This window comes from Sturnira hondurensis, unplaced genomic scaffold (genome assembly GCF_014824575.4).
Source record: "Sturnira hondurensis isolate 20B ecotype Veracruz unplaced genomic scaffold, ASM1482457v3 Scaffold0007797, whole genome shotgun sequence".
Classification (NCBI taxonomy): domain Eukaryota; kingdom Metazoa; phylum Chordata; class Mammalia; order Chiroptera; family Phyllostomidae; genus Sturnira; species Sturnira hondurensis.
Window position 1 is genome coordinate 2,641,550 of NW_028080428.1, and position 20,885 is coordinate 2,662,434.

Here is a 20,885-nt window from a genome sequence, read left to right on the forward strand (position 1 = left end):
TTTTAAAAAAAAGAACAAAAGAAATATTTTAAACAAACAAACAAACAAACACCACCGACCCATGGTGACCCACCCATGGTGACCCAGTAGAGATGGCACTGGGGGGCTTAAATGCCTTGACTTCATTCTTCCCCCGTCTCCTGTTCTCTGACGCCTGTTGGCCATGTCACCTGGCAGCGAAGAGGCAAAGCAGCCCATTGACACCATTGCAGAGCTTACCTCCTTGGGCACAGGATAGACTGGAGAAGGTGGACAGTGGGTCTGGGGGTGCCAGTGAGAAATCTCCAGTACCACAGAGTAGTGGGGGAAAGCCCCCCTCTTCTAAGAAAGAGATCCCGGGATGGGAAGACCTGCCGTCTCTTTTTCCTCTGGACACACTGCTCTGTCCAGATGCAATGCTCAGGGCCACTGAAGTCACCGGGTCCCACTCAAAGGCGACTCTCACAGTGAGCCCATCGGAACAGAGAGAGGGCATGATCCCAGGTCCTTGGTGATATCCTCCAAACTCTGAGTCCACTGCCCTTCCTCTGGGTTTTCCTGTTTGTGAGATTTACCTGTAATTATTTTAAGCCACCTTGAGTGCGTTTCTGTCACTTGCAGCTGAATGCGTGATACGCGGATGACGGTTAGCCACCTGGAGAGGCACTCTACCCACTAATCAATGAATTTCTATGGATTCAAATGTATCTCTTCATATGTGGTGCCTGTGAAACCTATGTAATAACAAAAGGTTCCCTGTTAGAAATATATTGCTAAACATTAATGCTAAGAATGTGACATGGGCCCTGGCTGGTGTAGCTCAGTGGATTGAGCGCGGGCCTGCGAACCACACGATCGAGGTTCGATTCCCAGTCAGGGCACATGCCTGGGTTGCAGGCCAGTTCCCAGCAGGGGACTCACGAGAGGCAACCGTACATTGATACTTCTCTCCTTCTCTCCTTCCCTTCCCCTCTAAAGATAGATAAATAAAATATATTTTAAAAAATTTAAAAAAGAGAATGTGACATGGAATACTGATCTTAGTAGAGATAGTGTTGGAGCAAGCGCGGTTCACTGCCACCATAACCGGCTGTCACAGGGCAGCTGTGGGGCCTGTGGCGTGTGAACTGCATTCATACCCCAATCAGGGCCCCCTGTACCCACGCCCCCCCCCCCCTTAATGTTGCAGCCTCTTCCCACTCTGACTGTGAGCTGCTCTCCTAACTTGCCTGGCCAAATAGAGAGTGGAGAAAGTCGCACAGCGCCCTCTTCGGGTGGCTTGGCCTTGGAACGGCCTGGCAACTCTCTCAAGGGGAGAGCGCTGACCTTTGCCTAGACAAGCTTTTATTTGTCATTTTTGCACAGGAGTTTAGGTACAACTCATTAACCATTGTCAGGCAGTAAACAGTAGATAGCACACCAAGAACTATTAGGGCCTCTTCTAAGTCAGGGTCTATCAGCTAAAAGGCTACAAAACTTTGAGAAAACAAACTCATGTTCTGCCCGAGCCTTTATCATTTAACTAAGAACATTCTTAGCAAAGCAGGCTTCACAGGATTTTACATATCCTTTCTCAGGCCTGATCACCTGGGGACCCTGCCATTCCCAGCACAGGGCTGCCCCTCCCTCAGTCATTGTTTCAGGCTTAAGTCAGGCAGAGGAGGCAGATAGCCAAGGAATTTTCTGAGACTTCCTGAGGACTCAGGGGAGTCAGGCCTCGTCAAAGCTGAGGGGCGAGGATCCATCACCCTCTTTCTCCATGGCCCCCCAAGTCCTTCCCTGAGACCTCCACGTGATCATGCCTGTCTTAGGTGGTTCCCCCTTGGGGAATCTTACCCGTCATTGGCTAACTGATCAAGCATTGGGGGCCAGTTATGGAAAAAGGAGCAGAAGCGGCGCTCCTGTCAGGGAGACAAGCTTTGTCTCCTCAGTGGCTTATGGTCCGAAGGTCGCTCACTCAGCCTTAGCCATGGGGTTACTGCTCCTGAAACCAGGCAGGGTGGCTCCCAACACATAACTAGATGACAAGGTTTACTCATTCACCCTGAAATACAAGCTAGTAAACACCAACCGCCGGCAGCCCCCAGTCACTGGCACAGAGTCGGCATCTCGGCAAGAAAACCGGAGCCATAGACCTGGAGACAGTTATTCACCGAAAACAGGGCAGGTCACCTTAAGAACAGCAAGCTGAGACCAGAAGGCGTTTTTCTCATCCCAACAGCAGACATGTGCAAGGGGCCCCGCACAAGCAGGAAGACAATGTTAGAATACACGACCAGTGGGGTGCACAGCAAGTATTTATACCCGTATGTGCATGGGGAGGAATTGGCTCATGCAGCTGCTAGGAGCTCTCCAGACCCAGGGAGATGGGGAGAGTCCCTGCCCTCTCCTGACCTTGGGCTGCTGCTTTTGCTAGTAGGGGAGGAGCCTTGGATGAGCTAGCTCCTCAGCCCCTCTTACTAAGGAGTAAGGCCTCACAGGGGCGTGCTGGACTCCCATTATCCTGCCACTTCATCCTAACAAATCCCTAGATCAGGAGCCTAGAGAACTGCACTCTATCCGCAGCTGCTGAAACTTCGGGCGACACAATGAACACCTCTGAGTCTTAGTTGCCTTATTTGTAAAATGGGGGTAGTTTCTTTCATCCTCACCCAAGGATATTTTTTCTCTTGTTTTTAGAGGGAGGGAGAGAGGGGGAGAGAGAGACATTGATTTGGTTGCTTCCTTGTATGCGCCCTGACCTAGGACTGAACCGGCAACCTAGGTATCTGCTCTGACTGAAACCAACTGAAACACAGTGGCCAGGGTTGAGAATAATTTTAATAAGTGCTGTCCTGCTTATGTCAAGAGACTCTGAGGTGGATCAAAGGGACCAGGACTTGGAAGTGAGGAGCCACGTGCTGTCCATGCAACCATGAGTTCAGGTGGTGTTCCTGCCCCTTACAGCTGTGGGATCTCCCGCAAGCTGCAATTCTCCCAGCTGGTTTTTCTCACCTGCAAAATGGCAGCAAAGTAGTCACCATCATCCTCATCATCACCACCTGCATTGCAGGCCCGCTGTAAGAGTGAAATAAAATGAGTGATACGAGAAAGCGCTTAGCGGTGTCTGACACCTCGGGAGCACTCACTAAACGGCAACTACTAATGTTATAATGATGCCTCTGTTAATTAGAGTTCTAAGGTCAAGACTGTTGAGCTAGGTTATGCTCTTCCCTCTTGTAAACACCAGAGGGCGACATAGACGGTGGAACCCCGGCCACAAGAGCGCTTGACGCAGTGCCAACACCGACCACGCAGTGGCGCCTTAAGCATTCATGTCTGCTTTTCCGCAGAGTTTGGGGAGCAGCGAGAGGTAATGAAGTGAGAGGGGAGATGGAAACAAAGGGGGACCCTGGAGGCTGAGGGTCCCTGAACCCAGTAGCTCTTGGGTTCCCGGGACACAAAATTGTTCTGGAGTCTTTTTGAATACGAGGGCGCCCCCTTCCTCCTGGCGCTGGGTCTGCATTCCCCTCTCCAGGACAGCCTAGGTGCTGGGACGCCTGATAGAGGGAGCGCGCGTGTTTGCGCGCTCCTTCTCTCCCTAGCCCTGGCTCATTCATCTGCGGCTGTGGTGCGCTGTTGCCATGGAGACCTGATGCAGGCGGTGGGGAGGGAGGCCCCGGGTGACGTCGGCGATGCTCGCAGTTGGTCTCCCGTGGCCTCCCAGTTCTTGCCTATTTTGGAAGAGAGCCGCAGCCCTTCTGCTGATGCGTGCGCGCTGGCGCCTTTTAAAGGCAACTGGCGGAGTGGCGACTCCGCCAGAGCCCGGGAGCTGCCCCCACCCCCGAGCCCCGACCCCGCCGCGCGGCCTGGGCCCGGGAAGCCCCCCGTACCATAACCCCCACCCCAACCTTAGCGCCCTCCACTCACTTTGGGGAAATTTCAACCATGGAGACCGGAGGTCCTGCCCTTGCCCCTCACCCCACCCCACTCCCCATCAGGGGAGACTCTTCTTCCATAGGAACCTTGGAAGAAAACAAGATGCCAGGCCTAGAGCGTTTGGGGATCCTCTCTGGACAAGGCCACGGGGTGAAAACACCAGGTGAGGACTCCACCGACCAGGAGGCCACCCTGGGTCTCTGGAGACCCACGTCCCCTCCAGCCTCTTGCTTTACCTTTTCTGCTTTGGCTCAGCCTGGGGTCAGGTTAGGATCTTAGCTAGAAGGCCCCTTGGCAGTTTCCCCAACCCCTTCATTAAATCGAAAGGGAAACTGAGGCCCAGAGAAAAGTGGTGACTTGACCGGGATCACAGGGCAGGTTCCTGGAGAGCATGGGCCAGATCCCCGGGGTCGCTGACTTCCTAGACGGAGGTGAGTCCCTTTTTCCTTGATGTCGATAGTAGCTGGCACAGAATGCCAGTCTCTGGCCCCTGCCCTGCACCCAGAGGAGAGGCCAGAGGGCTCCCCTCCCCCCTGTAGTGCCAGCTGCGGTTTCTTCCCCAGCAGAGCCCAGACCTGGCGGGTTTTCCGGATCCACCTCATTCTGGACCCGCTTCTGGATCGCCCTGGACTCTGACCCACCAACCAGGTTGCTGCTTGTGAATGTCTGCTTCCATCGAAGGCTTCCTGCAGCCCACCCACCAGCTCTCTGGAACTTTCCTGAGCCAAACCTTTCCCAGACTGCTTACAAGGGCCTGCTGGCCTCTGGATGGAAGTGTGGCCTGCAGGCTCTGGCAGGACCCCCAGGGCCAGGTGGACCCAGCTCTTTGGACTTTCCTGCCCAACCCTTCACACTGTACCCACAGGGGCATTTGCCCCAGGCTGGTGAAAGACGGCTGTGAGGCGCTGGACCATGCCCACGGAGCTGTGTAGGCTCTGGCATCTCCGGGCCCCCACTCTGGACCAGGGCTGGGGACCCAGCATTGGATCCGATCCAGCCCTGCTGCTGGGACCAAATCTGGCAAAAGAGAGGGATTCATGATCTGGAAAAGTTAGCCTTGAGCCTTGAGCAGCTTCTCCAAGGGACACTCATTGCCAGGCCCGAGCCTCCAATGCACAGAAGGGAGCCGTGCGGACCTTTCTGAGGAGGGCCTATTCTACACCTTGTGAAGACCCTCGGATCTCTCCAGTGGTGAGTCCCTGACCACTTGGTGCAGATGTGAGGACGGCCCCTGATAGGTCAGGTTTCAAAAAGGAAAACCCAGGGTCAGCACTAGTTCCTGTTGCCCCTCCCTCCTCGGTCCACACAGGCCAGGTCTCCAGGGCCCAAAGTGGCCCTGTCACCCAGGGCTTGGTGCCCTGGGAGCCCTCAGGCCCACTCAACCCTAGCACTGAGCGCATGGACTCGTCCCCACATGAAACTTGGTCTCAGGGCAGCAGCATCCAGCTTCCAAAGCCTGGGAGGTGCCAACCCGGTGGGACCTTGGTCCAGAGATGCTCAGAGCGCCAGAGATGGGAGGGCCCTCCCCGTCCCAGGCCAAGCGGTCCAACCCGTTGCCCTTTTGCAAGTAAGGAAACTGAGGCCTAGAGAGGGGAAGGGGCTTGCACAACAGCCCAGTAGGCTGGTGGCAAAGCGAGGACCAGAACACACGTCTCCTGACCTTCGCACCCCCCCCCCGCATCAATCACAGTCTGCGGGTGCCTAGACCAAGGCTACCTCCAGTTCTTCCTGGATCTGCAGGTCCCCGACAGGAGGCCCTTCCAGCCCACGCCCTCTCTGTGCCAGGCGAATCGGGAGCTTCCCCTTCAGCTGAATGGTCTTTTTCCCCCTCAAGCTTCCTGGTATCGCCTCCCCATCCGCACAGGGCTCGTCTTTTTCTGCTTCCAGAAGCTGCTCCATCAATAGGCCATAGTTGCGGCTACCCTCTTCTTGCCAGGGTTTAATCCACTCCCTGAGTTCCGGCAGTCCCATGGGTGGGGAGCCTCACCCCCCTGCTCTTGCGGGGAGTCCCTGGGTTGCTTCTAGGGCTTCCCTTCTGTCTCTGGCCCAGTCCCAGGCCTGCCGCTTTCCTGTGATCACCCCAGCCTCTAATCCCTGCCGTTTCTCCTGGGATCCTGTGGGCCATTCCCTGCAGAGCCCTCTCCACTGGGCGCAGGGCCAACCGGGATTACAGTGGCCCGGCCCAGCCCTCACAGGGCTGCTGTGAGGTGAGAATGAGTTAATGCACGAGGGAGGTATGTGAGGTGCGGGGAAGTGCTGCACCTGTAAACTCTTCTGTTGCGAGGCAGATTCAGGCGGTCCCAAGGAGACCCTTGAACCTGGAGCCTTTGATGGCACCGGTGAGTGGAAGGGGACGAAAGGGCCGAGGGGACCGTTGGTCACAGGGAGTGGTGGAAGCCGGGGTGGGGGTTTAACCTGGGGATGAATTTGATCAGATTGGCTTCCAGGGAAATGGCCAGGGGAGCTTGGCGGCTGAGCACTGGCAGGGCGTGGGGGCCCTCCCTCCCCAGACTTGCTGTGCAGCGCGTGAGCCGGGGATGTCTGGGGAAGGAGCCACTGGGATGCCGGCCGAGCCCTCGGGATGACACTGGGTGACTCCCTTGACCTCCCCAGGCCCCAGCTGTCACCTTTGTCCTTCTCTTTGGAACTGCTGCGGCCCCAGCTGGGCCCAGCCCATCTGCTGGTCTCAGACCAAGCTGGGCCAAGGCCCCCAAGAGCCAGTGGGTTGCCAGGCCCCGTTTCCGCACTGACAGTGGCAAAGCACGGCTGCCGCCTGCACCAGCCCTTGCCCCTGGTCAGAACCTCGTTCAAAGTGATATTTTTCATGAAGTTAAAATCATGACTAACATTCAACATTTATTGTGCTCCTTTGCGAACCAGGCATTGTTCCAAGAACTTTAATTTCTCATTAACCCTTGGATGTAGCCACTATTTTTCTCCTTTCATTCCTGTTTAACAGATAAGTAAACTGAGGCACGAGAGGTTAAGTCACTCCCCGGTGTGAAGGACCCGGGACTCCGAGTGGGCTTCTCGCCCCAGAGCCCCCCTGGACCATCCCACTCTGTCTCTCTGAGCCTTGGACTCCCTCCCACCCTCCTGCCCGTCCACAGAGAACTTAGTCTTTTCCCCGGGGACCCCGTGCTCCAGACTGAGCCACTTCGTCTCAGTCCTGCCCGTAGCACAGGAGCCGAGCCTCCTGGTCGAGGCGGGGACTCAGGCGCCTTCAGCTGCGCTGCCCTCCTTGGCCCTCACCCCGCACATCTGTTAGCAGCCTCTGGCTGCTGTGGCTCTTTTGTGGCTGCCCGTGCTTGTGTGGCCTCGTTCACAAGGCTGAGCTCCTCTGTCCACCCGGTCAGCCAGCGCAGCCTCACCCGGCCTGCCAGCCCCGACACGCTGCTCCCCATCTCTCCACGCCTCCTCGTGCTGCTGTCCCCAACACCCCACGTGCCTTCCTCACAGCGGTCTCCCACTTCAATGGCTCCACCCCACTCCCACTTTCTCACGAGCCCGGATGCTCCCTGAGGTCAAGACAAGGCGTGTGTTTCGAACTATTGCATTGCCCATGCCTGGCCCAAACTTAGCCCTCGGACATGTGTGCATGAACGAATGACGTACTGAGACCTGCTCTGGGCTGGGCCCTGGCTGGACACCGAGACACCAGAGACCAGGGGCAGATGCCGCTGGGGAGACAGACAAGTAAACGGGCAGCGACAATGCAGGAGCAGGAGGCACAGGGGTCTGTGAGGGGGACTGAGGAGGAATCCCAGACCCCACTGGGGGAGGGCTCCGAGACTGGGCTGAAGGCCGGGCTAACCATGAACGGTGGGGAGCCAGGCTCCTCAGCAAGACGTCCAGCTCCCTGAGCACAAGGCCAGTGTCCTGCCTGCCTGTCCCCCCACTCAGGGCTGAGGAGGGTTGGGCCTCAGCTCTGCGTTTGAAGAGTGTTTTTAGCTGATTGATTTTTCCTTCCCCACCAGCCCGGGGGAACACTGACTAGTTTGACTCACTCCTGTGCCCTCTTCCCTCGGCCCTGCCTTCAGGCTATTGCCCCAGAAAAGCTCCATCTTTTCCCACTGAGCTCCTCTCTCCTTCTCTTGCTCCCGCCACGGTTCCACGTCCCCCACCTTCTCTGCTCAGCCCACTCATGCAGCTCTGACCGTCTCAGCGCGTGGGCGCCAGCATGTACCCTCTTCACATGAGATTTGTTGATTTCATAACCATAAATAGAAAAAATGTTCTGAATACTTCTCTGTGCAAGTAGAATTGGGGGAGTGGTAGGATAATGAAAGGGCCTTGGGAGAAAGAGAACCGCCTGCTGAGATGCAGATGAAGACTAGACAGAGCAAACCGGCCACCCATGACGCGGCACTTTCACGGCAGATGGGTGGGCCCCAGACCCCGGACTGGGAGGGACTTGGGAATCTGTTAGAAAACCTTTACGTGGTTTCAAACCCGTGAATTCAGAGGAACAATCTTTAAAAAATAGAAAGAAGTAGAAACCAGAAAGCCTGGATTCTAATTCTGGATTCGTCTCATTCTAGCTGGGTGACCCTGAGCAAGTTACTAAACCTCTCTGAGAGGAGGTATAGAGAGTCTCCCCCTGGGTTAGACTGGAGGCTCCAGGAGGCCTGGGGCCCCACAGTGCTGTCATTTTCCTCCCACTGGGACATTTCCCCCTAAGAATACCTTTCCCACTAATGATGGGACACCCTCCCTTCCCAAAATGCAGTCTTGAGGCTGGGGTTGGGGCAGCAGTGGACTGGAGCACCCCACCTCTTCACTGCCAACTTCAACTCACGCTGCCACGGAACCGAGGTGGAGCCTCCCCTGTGTGTTGGGGAGACCAAGGGCTGGAGGCTAGTGAGGAGACTGTCCAGTCCCTCCACCCTTACGGAGAGCAGGACACTGCTCTGTGGCATTTGGAACAGTAAAGAGAGATGAAATGACAGCTGGTGTGCTCTGGGCTTGGAGAGCTTCTGGATGCGAAAAGTAGAGACGTGCAGAAATATTCCTAGTTCGAACTCATCCTCTGCTCTAAAAAAATGGAATGGAAAACTCTTCCTGTAAAAGGTCTGTTAGTAAGTAATTTAGGCTCTCAAGGTCTCACCTGCTCAGCTCTGCCATTATGGGGTGAAAACAGCCTTAGACAGTATGTACACAAAGGGATGTGGCTGTGTACCAATAAAACTTTATTTACAAAAGACTCAGTGGCATGCAGGCCAGCATTTGTTGACCCCTGCTGTACCCCTAATGTCTGGGCTGATGCAGGGGTGGCTTAAGGCCCAGCATTGCCAGTGGCTTGCTGTGGTAGGTTGAGTAAGTCATTACTTTTCTCTGAGTCAGTTTCCTCATCTGTCAAATAGGTATAATGCTCTCAGTCAGATTTGTCATGAGACTAAGGTAACAGGTCAGAGTAGAGTCTTTCCACCCCTCTGTTCCAGCGCTTCCAGTAGAGGTAACCCAGCCCCCTTCACTGCTGGTGGCGGCAGCAGCCTGCTGGGAGGCTGAAGTGTTTCTTTCTAGAGTCAGACTCTCGGTCTGGCTTTCCAACCTTCAGCCCCAAGTGACCCCATTTCTATAGCAAGCCAAGCATAGGAGGAAACATGGGGTCTCTCCTTCCCCACTGCCCCGTCACTGGGGGGAAAGCTGTGGTCCACCTGAGAGGGTGATGGGGCTGCAGTGGTTGGGGGCCAGGCTTTGGAGGCAGCCTTTGAGATTCAGGGTGGGACTGGACTGAAGAAAGGAAAGCCTCGGTGCTCCCCTCCATTGTCCGCCTATGGCCCCAGCTCCCTGGGGCGCAAGTCCAGTGGCCACACTTGTGGCCTGGCGGTGACTGCAGCCCCCCCAAGTGCACTAAGGGGTCTTTCCTGAGCCATCTTGTCCACCTGTCTGGTCTGACCACCATGGAGAGTGTGCATTCTTTGGTGCCTTGTCATGTGCTCTGCAGATCCAGTGAGTGATACTCATGGGACATTCATTCTCTCCTTCATTGCCTTCCTCCCTCCTTCTCCTTCGCACAGATACAGACATTTGTCCAGGGCAAGACGGGATGCACTTTGCCTGAGTAGGTCCAGGTCCTTGCCGCCGGTCTCCAGAAAGGCAGCCCTAACCAGGAATCTTCAGGTCTCTCTGAAGAAGCAGACTCCCTGCTCCCCCTCCGGCTCCCTCCCTGGGGGTCATGCTCCCCAAACCTGTGGAAAAGATACATCTCCTCTCCTGTGATAGGCGTTAAAGGGTGATGTCCCTCCACATCCCAATAAAGCTATGGCAAGAGGGGGGCAAGGGGGTCTCATGGCCTGTTCTTGCTGTAATAAAGCCCTTTTTGGGAAAAAATAATAAAGAAAGAAATCAGCCAATCTCTCCGCGATGCCATCACCTCTTCTTGGTGATTTTTCAGGGAAGGAGTGGGCGGGTTGCTATGGCAACAGATGCGAGCTCCTCTCGGTAAAGAAGGGACCTTGATATTTTTCTCTCATTCTCTCTCTCAGCTGTGTGTGTATGTGTGTGTGTGTGCCGCGCATGCCTGTGCCCACACCAGGAATTTTTTTAGAACTAAAGAAAGTCCTTCTCTTCCCTCAGCTCCCCAAATATGGAGTGATGGAAAACCACTTACTCCTGCAGGCCAGGGAAGATTCAGGATGATTCAAGGGAAAAGGGAGAGGTCATATGGGGTTCTGTTCCTCCATCCTTTTACTAGAGATTGAATGCAACAGAAAGCACTTTGGAAGTGATTGGGGGCCAAGGGCTGGAGAGAGGGGAAGGGGCCTGGGTGGAGAGAGGTTGGTTAGGGATAGGTGACGCAAAAGCCCGAGAAGTGACAGCCGAGAAGAGGGCACCAGAAGGTGCACTGAGGCTGGGGGTGCATGCCAACGTGTACACAGCACAGGACGCTGAGAAAGGCCCAGGGTGCACGCAGATGTGGACACAAACCCTCGCATGGGCAGGAAGGCACACTGAAAACTGTAAACATATAAAAACACACAGGCACAAGCACAGAACAGCATATGCCACAAGAAGCCATAGACATTTTAAAAAACAAAGACAGGCCCTGGCTGATGTAGCTCAGTGGATTGAGCACGGGCCTGCAAACCAGAGGATGGCGGTTCGATTCCCAGTCAGGGCACATGCCTGGGTTGCAGGCCAGTTCTCGGCAGGGGATACAAGATACATTGTGTGTCCTCGGCAGAAGCAACCATACATTGATATTTCTCTCCCTCTCTCTTTCCCTTCCCCTCTAAAGATAAATAAATAAAAATTAAAAAAAAAAAAACAAAGACAGGCGTAGATACACTGGGATGCAGACACACGGCTGCACAGACACGCGCAGACAGATGTGCAAAGATGTACAGCCCCGGGCATGGCCAAACGGACACAGACGCGGGCACACCCTCCCAGCCTGGTTCCCTCCCTCCGGTGGCCCGAGCACCCTGAGCAACAGCACATAGCTGGGAAGGCTGCAGGCTCACTCAGTGGATTTGGCCGGGTGGCTCCTGCCCCCCTCATTTCTTCTGCACACTCCCCCCAAAGCCCCTCTCTCGATTCATTCCCTTGACCACTTTCCTATAGTTTGTGGGCTCTGACACGTCCCCCATCTCAGGCTTCCAACTCTTAGCCTGTTCTGTTTCTGCTGCTGCTGCTGCTGCCGCTTGTGGGGGGCGGGGGAAGAGTGGGGTGACTCAGCCAGGCCAGGATGACTCACACTGCCAGTATTTTTAGCAGCGGCCAGGAGCTCTCTAGTGTGCCAGCCGCCCCCCTCCTCCTGCTTGCTATTTCGGAACCATCACTGGTGATATAAATAGCTCCTCTCCCACGGCCTGAAGCTGCTGCCGGGCTATTTTTGGTTCCGCACTGCTAAAAATAGCTCCGTGGAGGTGGGAGGCAAGGGGAGTGGGAGCCGGCCTGGGGAGAGGAGGCGTGGGGGGCACACAGAGCTTCTGAACTTGAATCGGAGTGGGCGAGCAAGGATGCGCCTCTTTCTCCCTGCTCTTTTGTCCCTTTCTAGGCCCTTCTTCCCTTCCAGAGTGCCTCCCGTTCCCCGTCTATGCGCCTGGAAAAATCCAAGGGCTCTTCCCTCGAGCCCAGTGACCACCCCCCCCCCCCAATGCGTACTTCATCCCTGAAGCCCCCTCTCCCATATTCACCCTCAGAGGGAACATCCAACCGGAGCCTGACTCTGAGGCCTGGTGGCGTGGCTTTGAGGTCCCAGGCAGACCACGGCCAAGGCGACTTCCCTGGAGGTTTTCAGCACCACGGACAGCGCTCGGCGCCTCACTCTTGGGCCACGGAGAGGGGCACTACGCGTGTCTCCCGGACCGGACTAAGGCTTCACCAGTGGGGGAAAGAATGGGAACACTGCCCTGGGTTTCCCCACAAGAAGGGCGTCCAAAGACCAACGGCTCGTCCCCGTGGAGGCTCGAGGGCGGGGTGGGTGGCTACATGAGGGTCAGGTGGACATGAACGTGAGACTGGTTCTCTGCCACCCAGATAGACAGGGCTGCAGACACACGCGCCCCTCTCCCTCCACCTCGGCTGTGACACTGGACGCGAGATGGCTGCTGGGGTGGCCCCGACGCCTGTCACACTGGCACAAGAGGTCAGGGCTGGCGCCGCGGCGCAGACACCCTTCTCGGCCGCCTCCTCCTGTCCGGCTGCCCCTCTCGCCACCACCCTTTTCCATGAGGAGTGAGGACTTGCTCGGCCCCACATTTCATTTCTTGGTGTCAAAGCTCATCTCCAGGCTTCCTATGTGACTTTCGGGCCGACCCCTCTCTTCCATTTTAAGTGACCTCATTTCCAGCCCCTCAAGTGATTCCACTCCGCCCCCCGCCGCCCAGATGAGATTTCACATCAAATATCCCCTAGCCCGCTGCCCGCTTCCTTCTCCTTGTACGGAATCCATCGGGGAGGGGGGAGGAATCCCTCAGTCCCCGTGGGGAGAAACCGTCTGTCTGTGCTGCAGAGGGAAAGGAGAGGGGGGCAGGGCGACGAAACCGTCGGAGGAAGGAGATTCGGGAGAGAAGAGGGACGTTCGGGGAGGGGGCGTGGAGGGCGCCCGAGGCTGAGACGGACCCACCGCCCAGCGCCCGTGCGGCGAAGACACCCATGGAGCGTGGACGGTGGACGGCGGAGGGACTGAGAGGACCCCCGGCGGCGCGGAGATGAGGAGGGTCTGCGCGGGGGCTGCGGACGGCCTGCCGGGGTCCCCGGGGGTGCGAGGCCCTCAGACGGCCCGGCCCCCTCGCCGCGCCGCCGCGCCCCACCCTCCCCGCCGCGCGGGCGGGGAGCCCCGCGGAGCGGTGCGGAGGCAGCAGGCTCCGCCCGGCGCCGCGTCGCCAGGCGCCGGAGGATTCCTACCCAAATAAGGAGCTGGGATTCCCCGGGCCCGCCCCCGCCCCCGCCCCCGGCCCGGCCGCGGGGAGACACCAGCTGGCAACCGGGCGGGGTGGGGGGAGCCGCTCTCTTTGGGGGCGGGGAGGGACACCTAGACTCGAGTCCTTGTCCTGTCCCGGTGCCCTGCCTCAGTTTCCCCCGCCAGGGGATGAGGTTAGTGAGTGGACAGGAAAACCAGAAATAGCCGCAGACGACAGCGTCAGCACTGGCGTCTCTATTTTCCGCGGTGGGGAAGGGGAACCAAGGCCGAATTCAGCGGGTCCCTCTCCCTCGGGACCCCCTTCTCACCCCGCCCCCACGCCCGGTGACTCCCCTGCTACACCGCCCAGGCCTGCCTTCGGACCCGGTGGGAGGGTTCGAATGTGGCCGAGGGAATCCCGGACTGAGGGGTCCCCGGGGAGACGCCCGGGCCCTGAGCTTTCCCACAGAGGCCACGCGGAGGCCAGGCCAGGCCCTTCTTCCCCGCCTGCGAACGTGACCTTTGTCTGGCAAATGGGGCGGGGGTGGGGGGACTGGTGGCCAACGCTGCCCTCCCCCTGTCCTTATCTCCTTAGGAAAATCACTGTCCGAACCAGCCTCTCCCCGCCCTCTGCGGCCAGGGGACGGCCTCGTCGCCCTGACCCTTCGCTCCGCTGAACGCCTGGGGCGCCTGGGTCCCTGCACCGCTTCCAGGCCTTTGCGCCGCAGCACCTGCCTCTGGGCTCCGCGGCCGCCAGCCCGGCCCCCTCCGCAGCCTCCGCTCCCCCTCCCTCTGGCCCCCTCCCGCTCTCCTTCTACGTCACGGGATGACGTCGGAAGCCGGGGAGGGAGGAGGGGTGCCCCCTCCCCGCCAGCGGCTCCCGCTGCAGCTTGCTTAGCCCAGCCTCCCGCTTTCCCGCCCCCCTTCTCTGAAGCGAGCCCCCCCACGCCTGGCAGGAGCTATATAAGGCGGACGGAGGCAGGCGAAGGGGGCAGCGCAGCCGAGCGGAGCCCAGGAGAGGAGAGAGAGCCCGAGCGAGAGCCTGGGAAGCGAGCAGGAGGACGCCGCCGGCCGTCGGGACGGGACCGCGGGTGTTCGGAGCCGGAGCGCCCCAGCCGCCAGCCATGTACCGCTCCACCAAGGGCGCCTCCAAGGCGCGCCGCGACCAGATCAACGCTGAGATCCGGAACCTCAAGGAGCTGCTGCCGCTGGCCGAGGCGGACAAGGTCCGGCTGTCCTACCTGCACATTATGAGCCTCGCCTGCATCTACACTCGCAAGGGCGTCTTTTTCGCCGGAGGTGAGCAAACGGGGGCTGCCTGAGGCCGGAGCTGGCGGACAACGGGACAGTGGAGACCAGGGGACCCGCGGGGCTTGCCGCATGTCTAGGGCAACGAGTTGGCCAGCTGGAGAGAGAAGGGACCTGGGGAACTGAGGACCTCCTGCTCTTCCTCCTGAGCTCTGTCCAGACTTTGCTTCAGCTCTGGGTGAAGGATAGAGAGCCTGGACAGTGTCCTTAGTGCCAGACTTGCGAGAGGGGAGCCAGGACAGAACGGCTCCAGTTCCCACCAGCGCAGAGGTGCTCCGGGAGCCCGGAGAGGAAGCCGGGAGATCGCAGAGATAGAGCCGCCAAAGCCTTGGGGGGGAGCCCAGCCTCCGTTCACGGAGCTGAAAGGGCTTCTGCCGCCTTCGAAGCGCTCTCCGCGGTGCAGACAGCACCACCGGGTTTGCGAGGCGCTGCCCGCGGTGCTGAACTCCAGGGCGGCTTCGGAGCGCTGTCCGTGGTCCTGAAATCCGGGGAGGCGGCAGCCCAGCCCCGACCTAGAGGTCCAGCAACAGGTTCCCTGGGCAAGAGACGCAGGCAGTGGGTCAACAGGTGTGTGCAGAGGCAGGTCCGCGAGGAATTCCTCTCGATGCTCTGAAGTTCATTGCACGTCTCCCTCACTTCTTCTTTGCATCCTAGCCTCACTCCTAACCCTCCACGCCTTCTCCCCCTGTAGGTGCTCCTCTGGCGGGCCCCACCGGACTTCTCTCGGCTCAGGAGCTGGAAGACATAGTGGCAGCGCTCCCTGGGTTTCTGCTTGTGTTCACGGCTGAGGGGAAGCTGCTCTATCTGTCTGAGAGTGTGAGCGAACACCTGGGCCACTCCATGGTGAGTGCTGAGGGGGCTCTCAGCTCGGGCTGGGGCACCAGTGAGACACGATGAGCTTTCTATTTCTGGGCATCTGAGAATTGCTCGGGAGTGAGCAGCTCTCACCCTGCAAGATGCTAGGTGTCAAGGATTGGATCTTGATGTTTTCACTAATGGTCACTTCTTTCTCCCCTTTCTCCAGGTGGACCTGGTTGCGCAGGGTGACAGTATCTATGACATCATTGATCCAGCTGACCACCTAACTGTGCGCCAGCAGCTGGCCCTGCCCTCTGCCCTGGACGCCGGTGAGAACTCCTTCCTCCCGTCCTCAGTCCAATCTCCCTTCTGCTGCCCTGCTCCCCCCCATCTGCCATTTCTCTCAGCCATTCTCTCTCTTACCAGTTTTTCTCTTCACTCACCTAGATCGCCTCTTCCGCTGTCGCTTCAACACCTCCAAGTCTCTCAGGCGCCAGAGCGCAGGCAACAAACTGGTGCTTATCCGAGGCCGATTCCATGCTCACCCGCCTGGCGCCTACTGGGCAGGAAACCCAGTGTTCGCAGCCTTCTGTGCCCCACTGGAGCCAAGACCCCGCCTTGGCCCTGGCCCTGGCCCTGCCGCACTCTTCTTGGCCATGTTCCAGAGCCGTCATGCTAAGGACCTGGCCCTACTGGACATCTCTGAGAGGTAAGCCCAGAGTATTCAGACCCCAAAAGGAAGGAAGACCAGAGATGAGGGGGCCCTAGATTCTGGAGTCAGGGGCAAGAAGGATGGGCTCTAAGGGGGCATAGGACCTGGGGGGATGAGATGTCCGGGTCAAGCAGGGAAAACAGAAAGCTGACCTGACCCTTTCCACTTTCCCAGTGTCCAAATCTACCTGGGCTTTGAGCGCAGTGAGCTGCTCTGTAAATCATGGTATGGACTGCTGCACCCTGAGGATCTGGGCCACGCCTCCTCTCAACACTACCGCCTGTGTGAGTGTCCAGAGAAGCCGGGGGCAAGACAGGGAGCTGGGAAAGGGCATGCGAGACCCAACAAAGAAGGGCTCTCATCAAGACTGATGCTGGGGAGATATGAGAGGCCAACAGTTTTGGATGAACATTAGGGTGAGGGGTCAAAGTGAGAACAGCATCAGAACCAGGGAACCCCAAGTGGTGAGGTCAAGGCGGGGAGCTGAGTGGTTCAGGTTAAGGCTGTCAGAAGAGGATGTCATTGATACCCCAAGCCAGTGGAGAGGTCAGAGGGGCTGTAGTTTAGGCGATGTTGCCTGATGTGTGCCCTAACGCTGCGTGTTTTCTTTCCCCTCAGTGTCTGAGAGTGGAGATATTCAGGCGGAGATGGTAGTGAGACTGCAGGCCAAGCCTGGAGGCTGGGCCTGGATTTATTGCCTATTATACTCAGAAGGTCCAGAAGGCCCCATCACTGCCAATAACTACCCAATCAGGTGAGCTGCATGGCAGGAGGAGCCTGCAGGTGTGCAGGTGAGGTGGGCATGGAGGAGATACAAATTGGGAAACTGCTCTGGGAATAGACAGCAAATCCTTACCGGCTGTGTCTTCTCTCCTTCCAGTACCACGGAGGCCTGGAGTCTCCGCCAGCAGCTGAACTCTGAAGACACTCGGGCAGCCTATGTTCTGGGCACCCCAACCATGCTGCCCTCATTCCCTGAGAACACCCTTTCCCAGGAGCAGTGCTCCAGCCCTAACCCCCTCTTCACCCCAGCCTTGGGGGTTCCCAGAAGCACCAGTTTCCCCAGTGCTCCCGAGATGGGTGTTGTCTCAGCATCAGAAGAGCTCCCCCGACCTTCCAAAGAGCGGGGCTTCAGCTACCTGACATTCCCATCTGGCCCGGAGCCTTCTCTTCAAGCCGGCCTGAGCAAGGATCTCGTGTGCACCCCACCCTATACACCCCACCAACCGGGAGGCTGTGCCTTCCTCTTCAGCCTCCACGAGCCCTTCCAGACCCACCTGCCCGCTCCACCCAGCTCTCTCCAAGAACAGCTGACTCCAAGCACCATGACCTTCTCCGACCAGTTGACGCCCAGCAGTGCAACCTTCCCAGACCCACTGACTAATCCACTACAAGGCCAGCTGACCGAAATCTCAGCCAGAAGCTATGAAGATGAGTTGACTCCCTGCACCTCCAACTTCCCAGACCAGCTGCTTCCCAGCACTGCCACCTTCCCAGAGCCTCTGGGCAGCACAGCCCGTGAGCAGCTGACTCCTCCCAGCACAGCATTCCAAGCACACCTGAACAGCCCCAGCCAAACCTTCCCAGAACAACTGAGTCCCAATCCCACCAAGACTTACTTCGCCCAGGAGGGATGCAGTTTTCTCTATGAGAAGTTGCCTCCAAGTCCCAGCAGCCCTGGTAATGGGGACTGCACACTCCTGGCCTTAGCCCAGCTCCGGGGCCCCCTCTCTGTGGACGTCCCCCTGGTGCCCGAAGGCCTGCTTACACCTGAGGCTTCTCCAGTCAAGCAGAGTTTCTTCCACTACTCTGAGAAGGAGCAGAATGAGATCGACCGTCTCATCCAGCAGATCAGCCAGTTGGCTCAAGGCATGGACAGGCCCTTCTCGGCTGAGGCTTGCACGGGTGGGCTGGAGCCACTCGGGGGGCTGGAGCCCCTGGACTCCAACCTGTCCCTGTCGGGGGCTGGCCCTCCTGTGCTCAGCCTTGACCTGAAACCCTGGAAATGCCAGGAGCTGGACTTCCTGGTTGGCCCTGATAGCATATTCCTGGAAGAGACGCCCGTGGAAGACATCTTCATGGATCTCTCTACCCCAGGCCCCAATGGGGAGTGGAATTCGGAGGATCCTGAGACAGCGGCCCCAGGAGGGGCCTTGTCACCTTGCAACAACCTGTCCCCAGAAGACCACAGCTTCCTGGAGGACCTGGCCACATATGAAACCGCCTTTGAGACAGGTGTCTCAGCATTCCCCTACGATGGGTTTACCGATGAGTTGCATCAACTCCAGAGCCAAGTTCAAGACAGCTTCCATGAAGGTGAGTCCAGCCCGAGTCCCTGTCCTGCCAGGGACGTGCTGGGTGGAACTGGATGAGTAAATTCCCCTCTCTGTACCTCAGCTTTATTAATGGAAAACATCACCTGCTGCCTAGGGTGGCAGTGAGGGCAAGAACTAATAAAAAACAATATGGAAGTTCAGAACCAGTGGCCCTGGGGGCCAGGGGTTAGGGGTGTGGGATAAAATGCAAGAGAACCCTTGCCTAATGGTTTGTACTCCTTAACTCTGGGAAGGACCTAGATGTGCCATCGTCACCCCATTTTACAGATGGAAGCAATCAAGTTCCCAGTTTAAAGACACTTGCCCAGTGCCACACACAAATTGATGGAAGAGGCATTAGATTCTTACCTCTCAGTGTTCTTACCTTCTAAAGGGAGTACAGAGGGAGAGTGTGTGGGCATTTGGAAAAGTAAAGAGAGCGAGCCTCATGCCCTGGCCCCAGCAGAGGCTCGCTGCTATGGCTCTGTCCATTCCAAAACTATGGCCGTAGTGCCAGTCCATCCACCCAAGTGGCTCCCTTTCCTGATGAACCTCTGGTGACCATTCAGTCATCGGGCCAACATATTTGAAGCCGGTATGATGTGTCACACCCTCAATCTATCTCTCCTGATAGGCCTACTGATTGTTCTGTTTCTCTCTTTCTCTCTCTCTGCAGATGGAAGTGGAGGGGAACCAACGTTTTGAATAAGTCTGTGACTTAACGTCGTCAAGTATGGCATATTGTCATCAAGACGTGGAGCTGCTCTCCACCCCCCCGGGACTGTTGGGGGGACTCTAGGGGCCGGAGGGGGATAGATCTGATTCCCCAGGCCCTGCAGGATTGGGTGAGGGGAGGAGGGAGGGCAAGGGAGGGGAGCTTCTTTTTAAAATTTAGAGACTTCCAGCAATCCCAGTTTCCATTTCAATCTGTATTCACTCGTAGTGAGTTTCCTTGAATGGGATTTCAAGCGGAGAACGGGGAGTCTCACTTCCCCCCGCGCTGCCCCATGGGCCTGGGCCAGTTCTCCACTCCTGGGGGCCAAGCCACCCCTGGGCCTTGGTGGGGGAAAGGCAGCGCCCACCGGGGCCAGCCTGTGCCCTGAGGGGCTCTTGACACCCACGTAGAATTCTCTACACACCAGTAACGGGATTTCAATTCCGATTGGACTCTGCCGCCCTGGCGGCCCTTCTTGTGACTTTTGCGCCCCACGCCTGGGGTGGGGGGCGTGAAGAGACACTACGTTCCTTTCCGGTGGAGGAAGGCAGACCTGCCGCTGTCACACATGTGCTTGCACGAGTGCGTGTACCTGGTGCGGGACTCACCCGGCTGCCAGACCGCCTGGGCCTGCCCAGGAGGCCACCTCATGGTGCTGTGGTGACTTTGTAGCCAACTTTATAATAAAGTCCAGTTTGCCTTTTTGGTACCCTTGGTGTCATGCTGTGACAAGGGAAGGGTAGGGACCAGAGAAGGGGGGTGGCCCAGATGGGAGTCTGGGGGTGGGAGGTGGAGTCTGGTCCTGCCCACAGCCTGGCACTTCTTCATCCGCCCGTCCCTCTGTCCACAAGGTGTCTGAGTGCACAGCGGGCCCTCCGCCCCGTGCTGGCGGCTGGAGGACATGGAGCCAAAGCAGACACCACGGCTCACCTTCAGGGTGCTTTGGCATCAGATTCCAGAGGGTGTTGGGTCCCCTCCGAGTTCAGGTCGACAGCGCTCACAGGGCGGGAGGAGAAGAAGGGCCAGGGGCTGGGGAGCGGATTCACCGTGGCACTGTCCTGCTCACAGATTTGGTATCTCAGGACCCAAGTCTCTTGCTTCAGCCTGGTCCTGCAGGGGAACAACTTCCCTCTGTGCTCAGTGCATTGGAAATGGTCCCCACCTCACATGGGCCCTTCAGCTGACAAACACTTTTCCATCCGGAATTCATTACAGGGAAGCCTCTGAACAGGTGTATTAGCACCATTTCACTAATGAAGGCGCTGAGGATGACAGGTAAAAAGTGGTTTTCCCCACAGCAGGTGAGAGGCATAAGCGGGCACCATACCCCTGGCATCGGCGTCCAAGCTCTGGGCTGGCTCCTCCGCCCCCAAAGCCCATGAACTGCCATCTCACTCACCCCACCCCAGGTCCCTGACAAGAGCAGGCTTGGGCTGGAGGGGGGCCCTCTTCCCCTCCAGGCCTGCATGCTCCCGCAGACCCCAAACTTCTGAGCAGAAAATAATTTATTGAAATCAAGAGAAAACATTTCCAAAAAGACTGTTTTCCTCCAAACTTGAGGGCTCAACAGCCACAGGGCATGGTGGGGGAGAAAAAATGAAAATCGGGAGACAAAAAAACCCTGGATCCAAACCCACCAACTCTTTGCTGAGTGGGACCTGAGCCTCAGCTTCTTCTCAGGTGAATTGGGGCTGGAAAAAAACGGCACTTCCCTCCCAAAGGTGCTGCTCAACTGATGAGGCCTCTTTATAAGATGAGGAGCACAAAACAGGCTTGAGTTATTAAAATGCA

The 20,885-nt window shown here is 57.6% G+C and overlaps 1 protein-coding gene across 2 annotated transcripts; it reads left to right on the forward strand.

Moving 5' to 3' along the window:
• Nucleotides 1-14,049: 14,049 nt before the first annotated feature.
• On the forward strand, nucleotides 14,050-19,165 carry NPAS4 (neuronal PAS domain protein 4). Of its 2 annotated transcripts, XM_037053400.1 has the most exons (8): nucleotides 14,050-14,545; nucleotides 15,246-15,397; nucleotides 15,579-15,681; nucleotides 15,800-16,061; nucleotides 16,239-16,348; nucleotides 16,683-16,818; nucleotides 16,945-18,380; nucleotides 19,056-19,165. In XM_037053400.1, the coding sequence occupies exons 1-8, from the start codon at nucleotides 14,371-14,373 to the stop codon at nucleotides 19,082-19,084; spliced, it is 2,403 nt and encodes an 800-aa protein (XP_036909295.1). In that variant the 5' UTR covers nucleotides 14,050-14,370; the 3' UTR covers nucleotides 19,085-19,165. The 2 variants fall into 2 exon arrangements, with proteins under 2 accessions (XP_036909295.1, XP_036909296.1); XM_037053401.1 differs by lacking the exons at nucleotides 14,050-14,545; nucleotides 15,246-15,397; nucleotides 15,579-15,681; nucleotides 16,239-16,348 and having other exon boundaries at nucleotides 15,890-16,061.
• The last annotated feature ends 1,720 nt before the right edge of the window (nucleotides 19,166-20,885 follow it).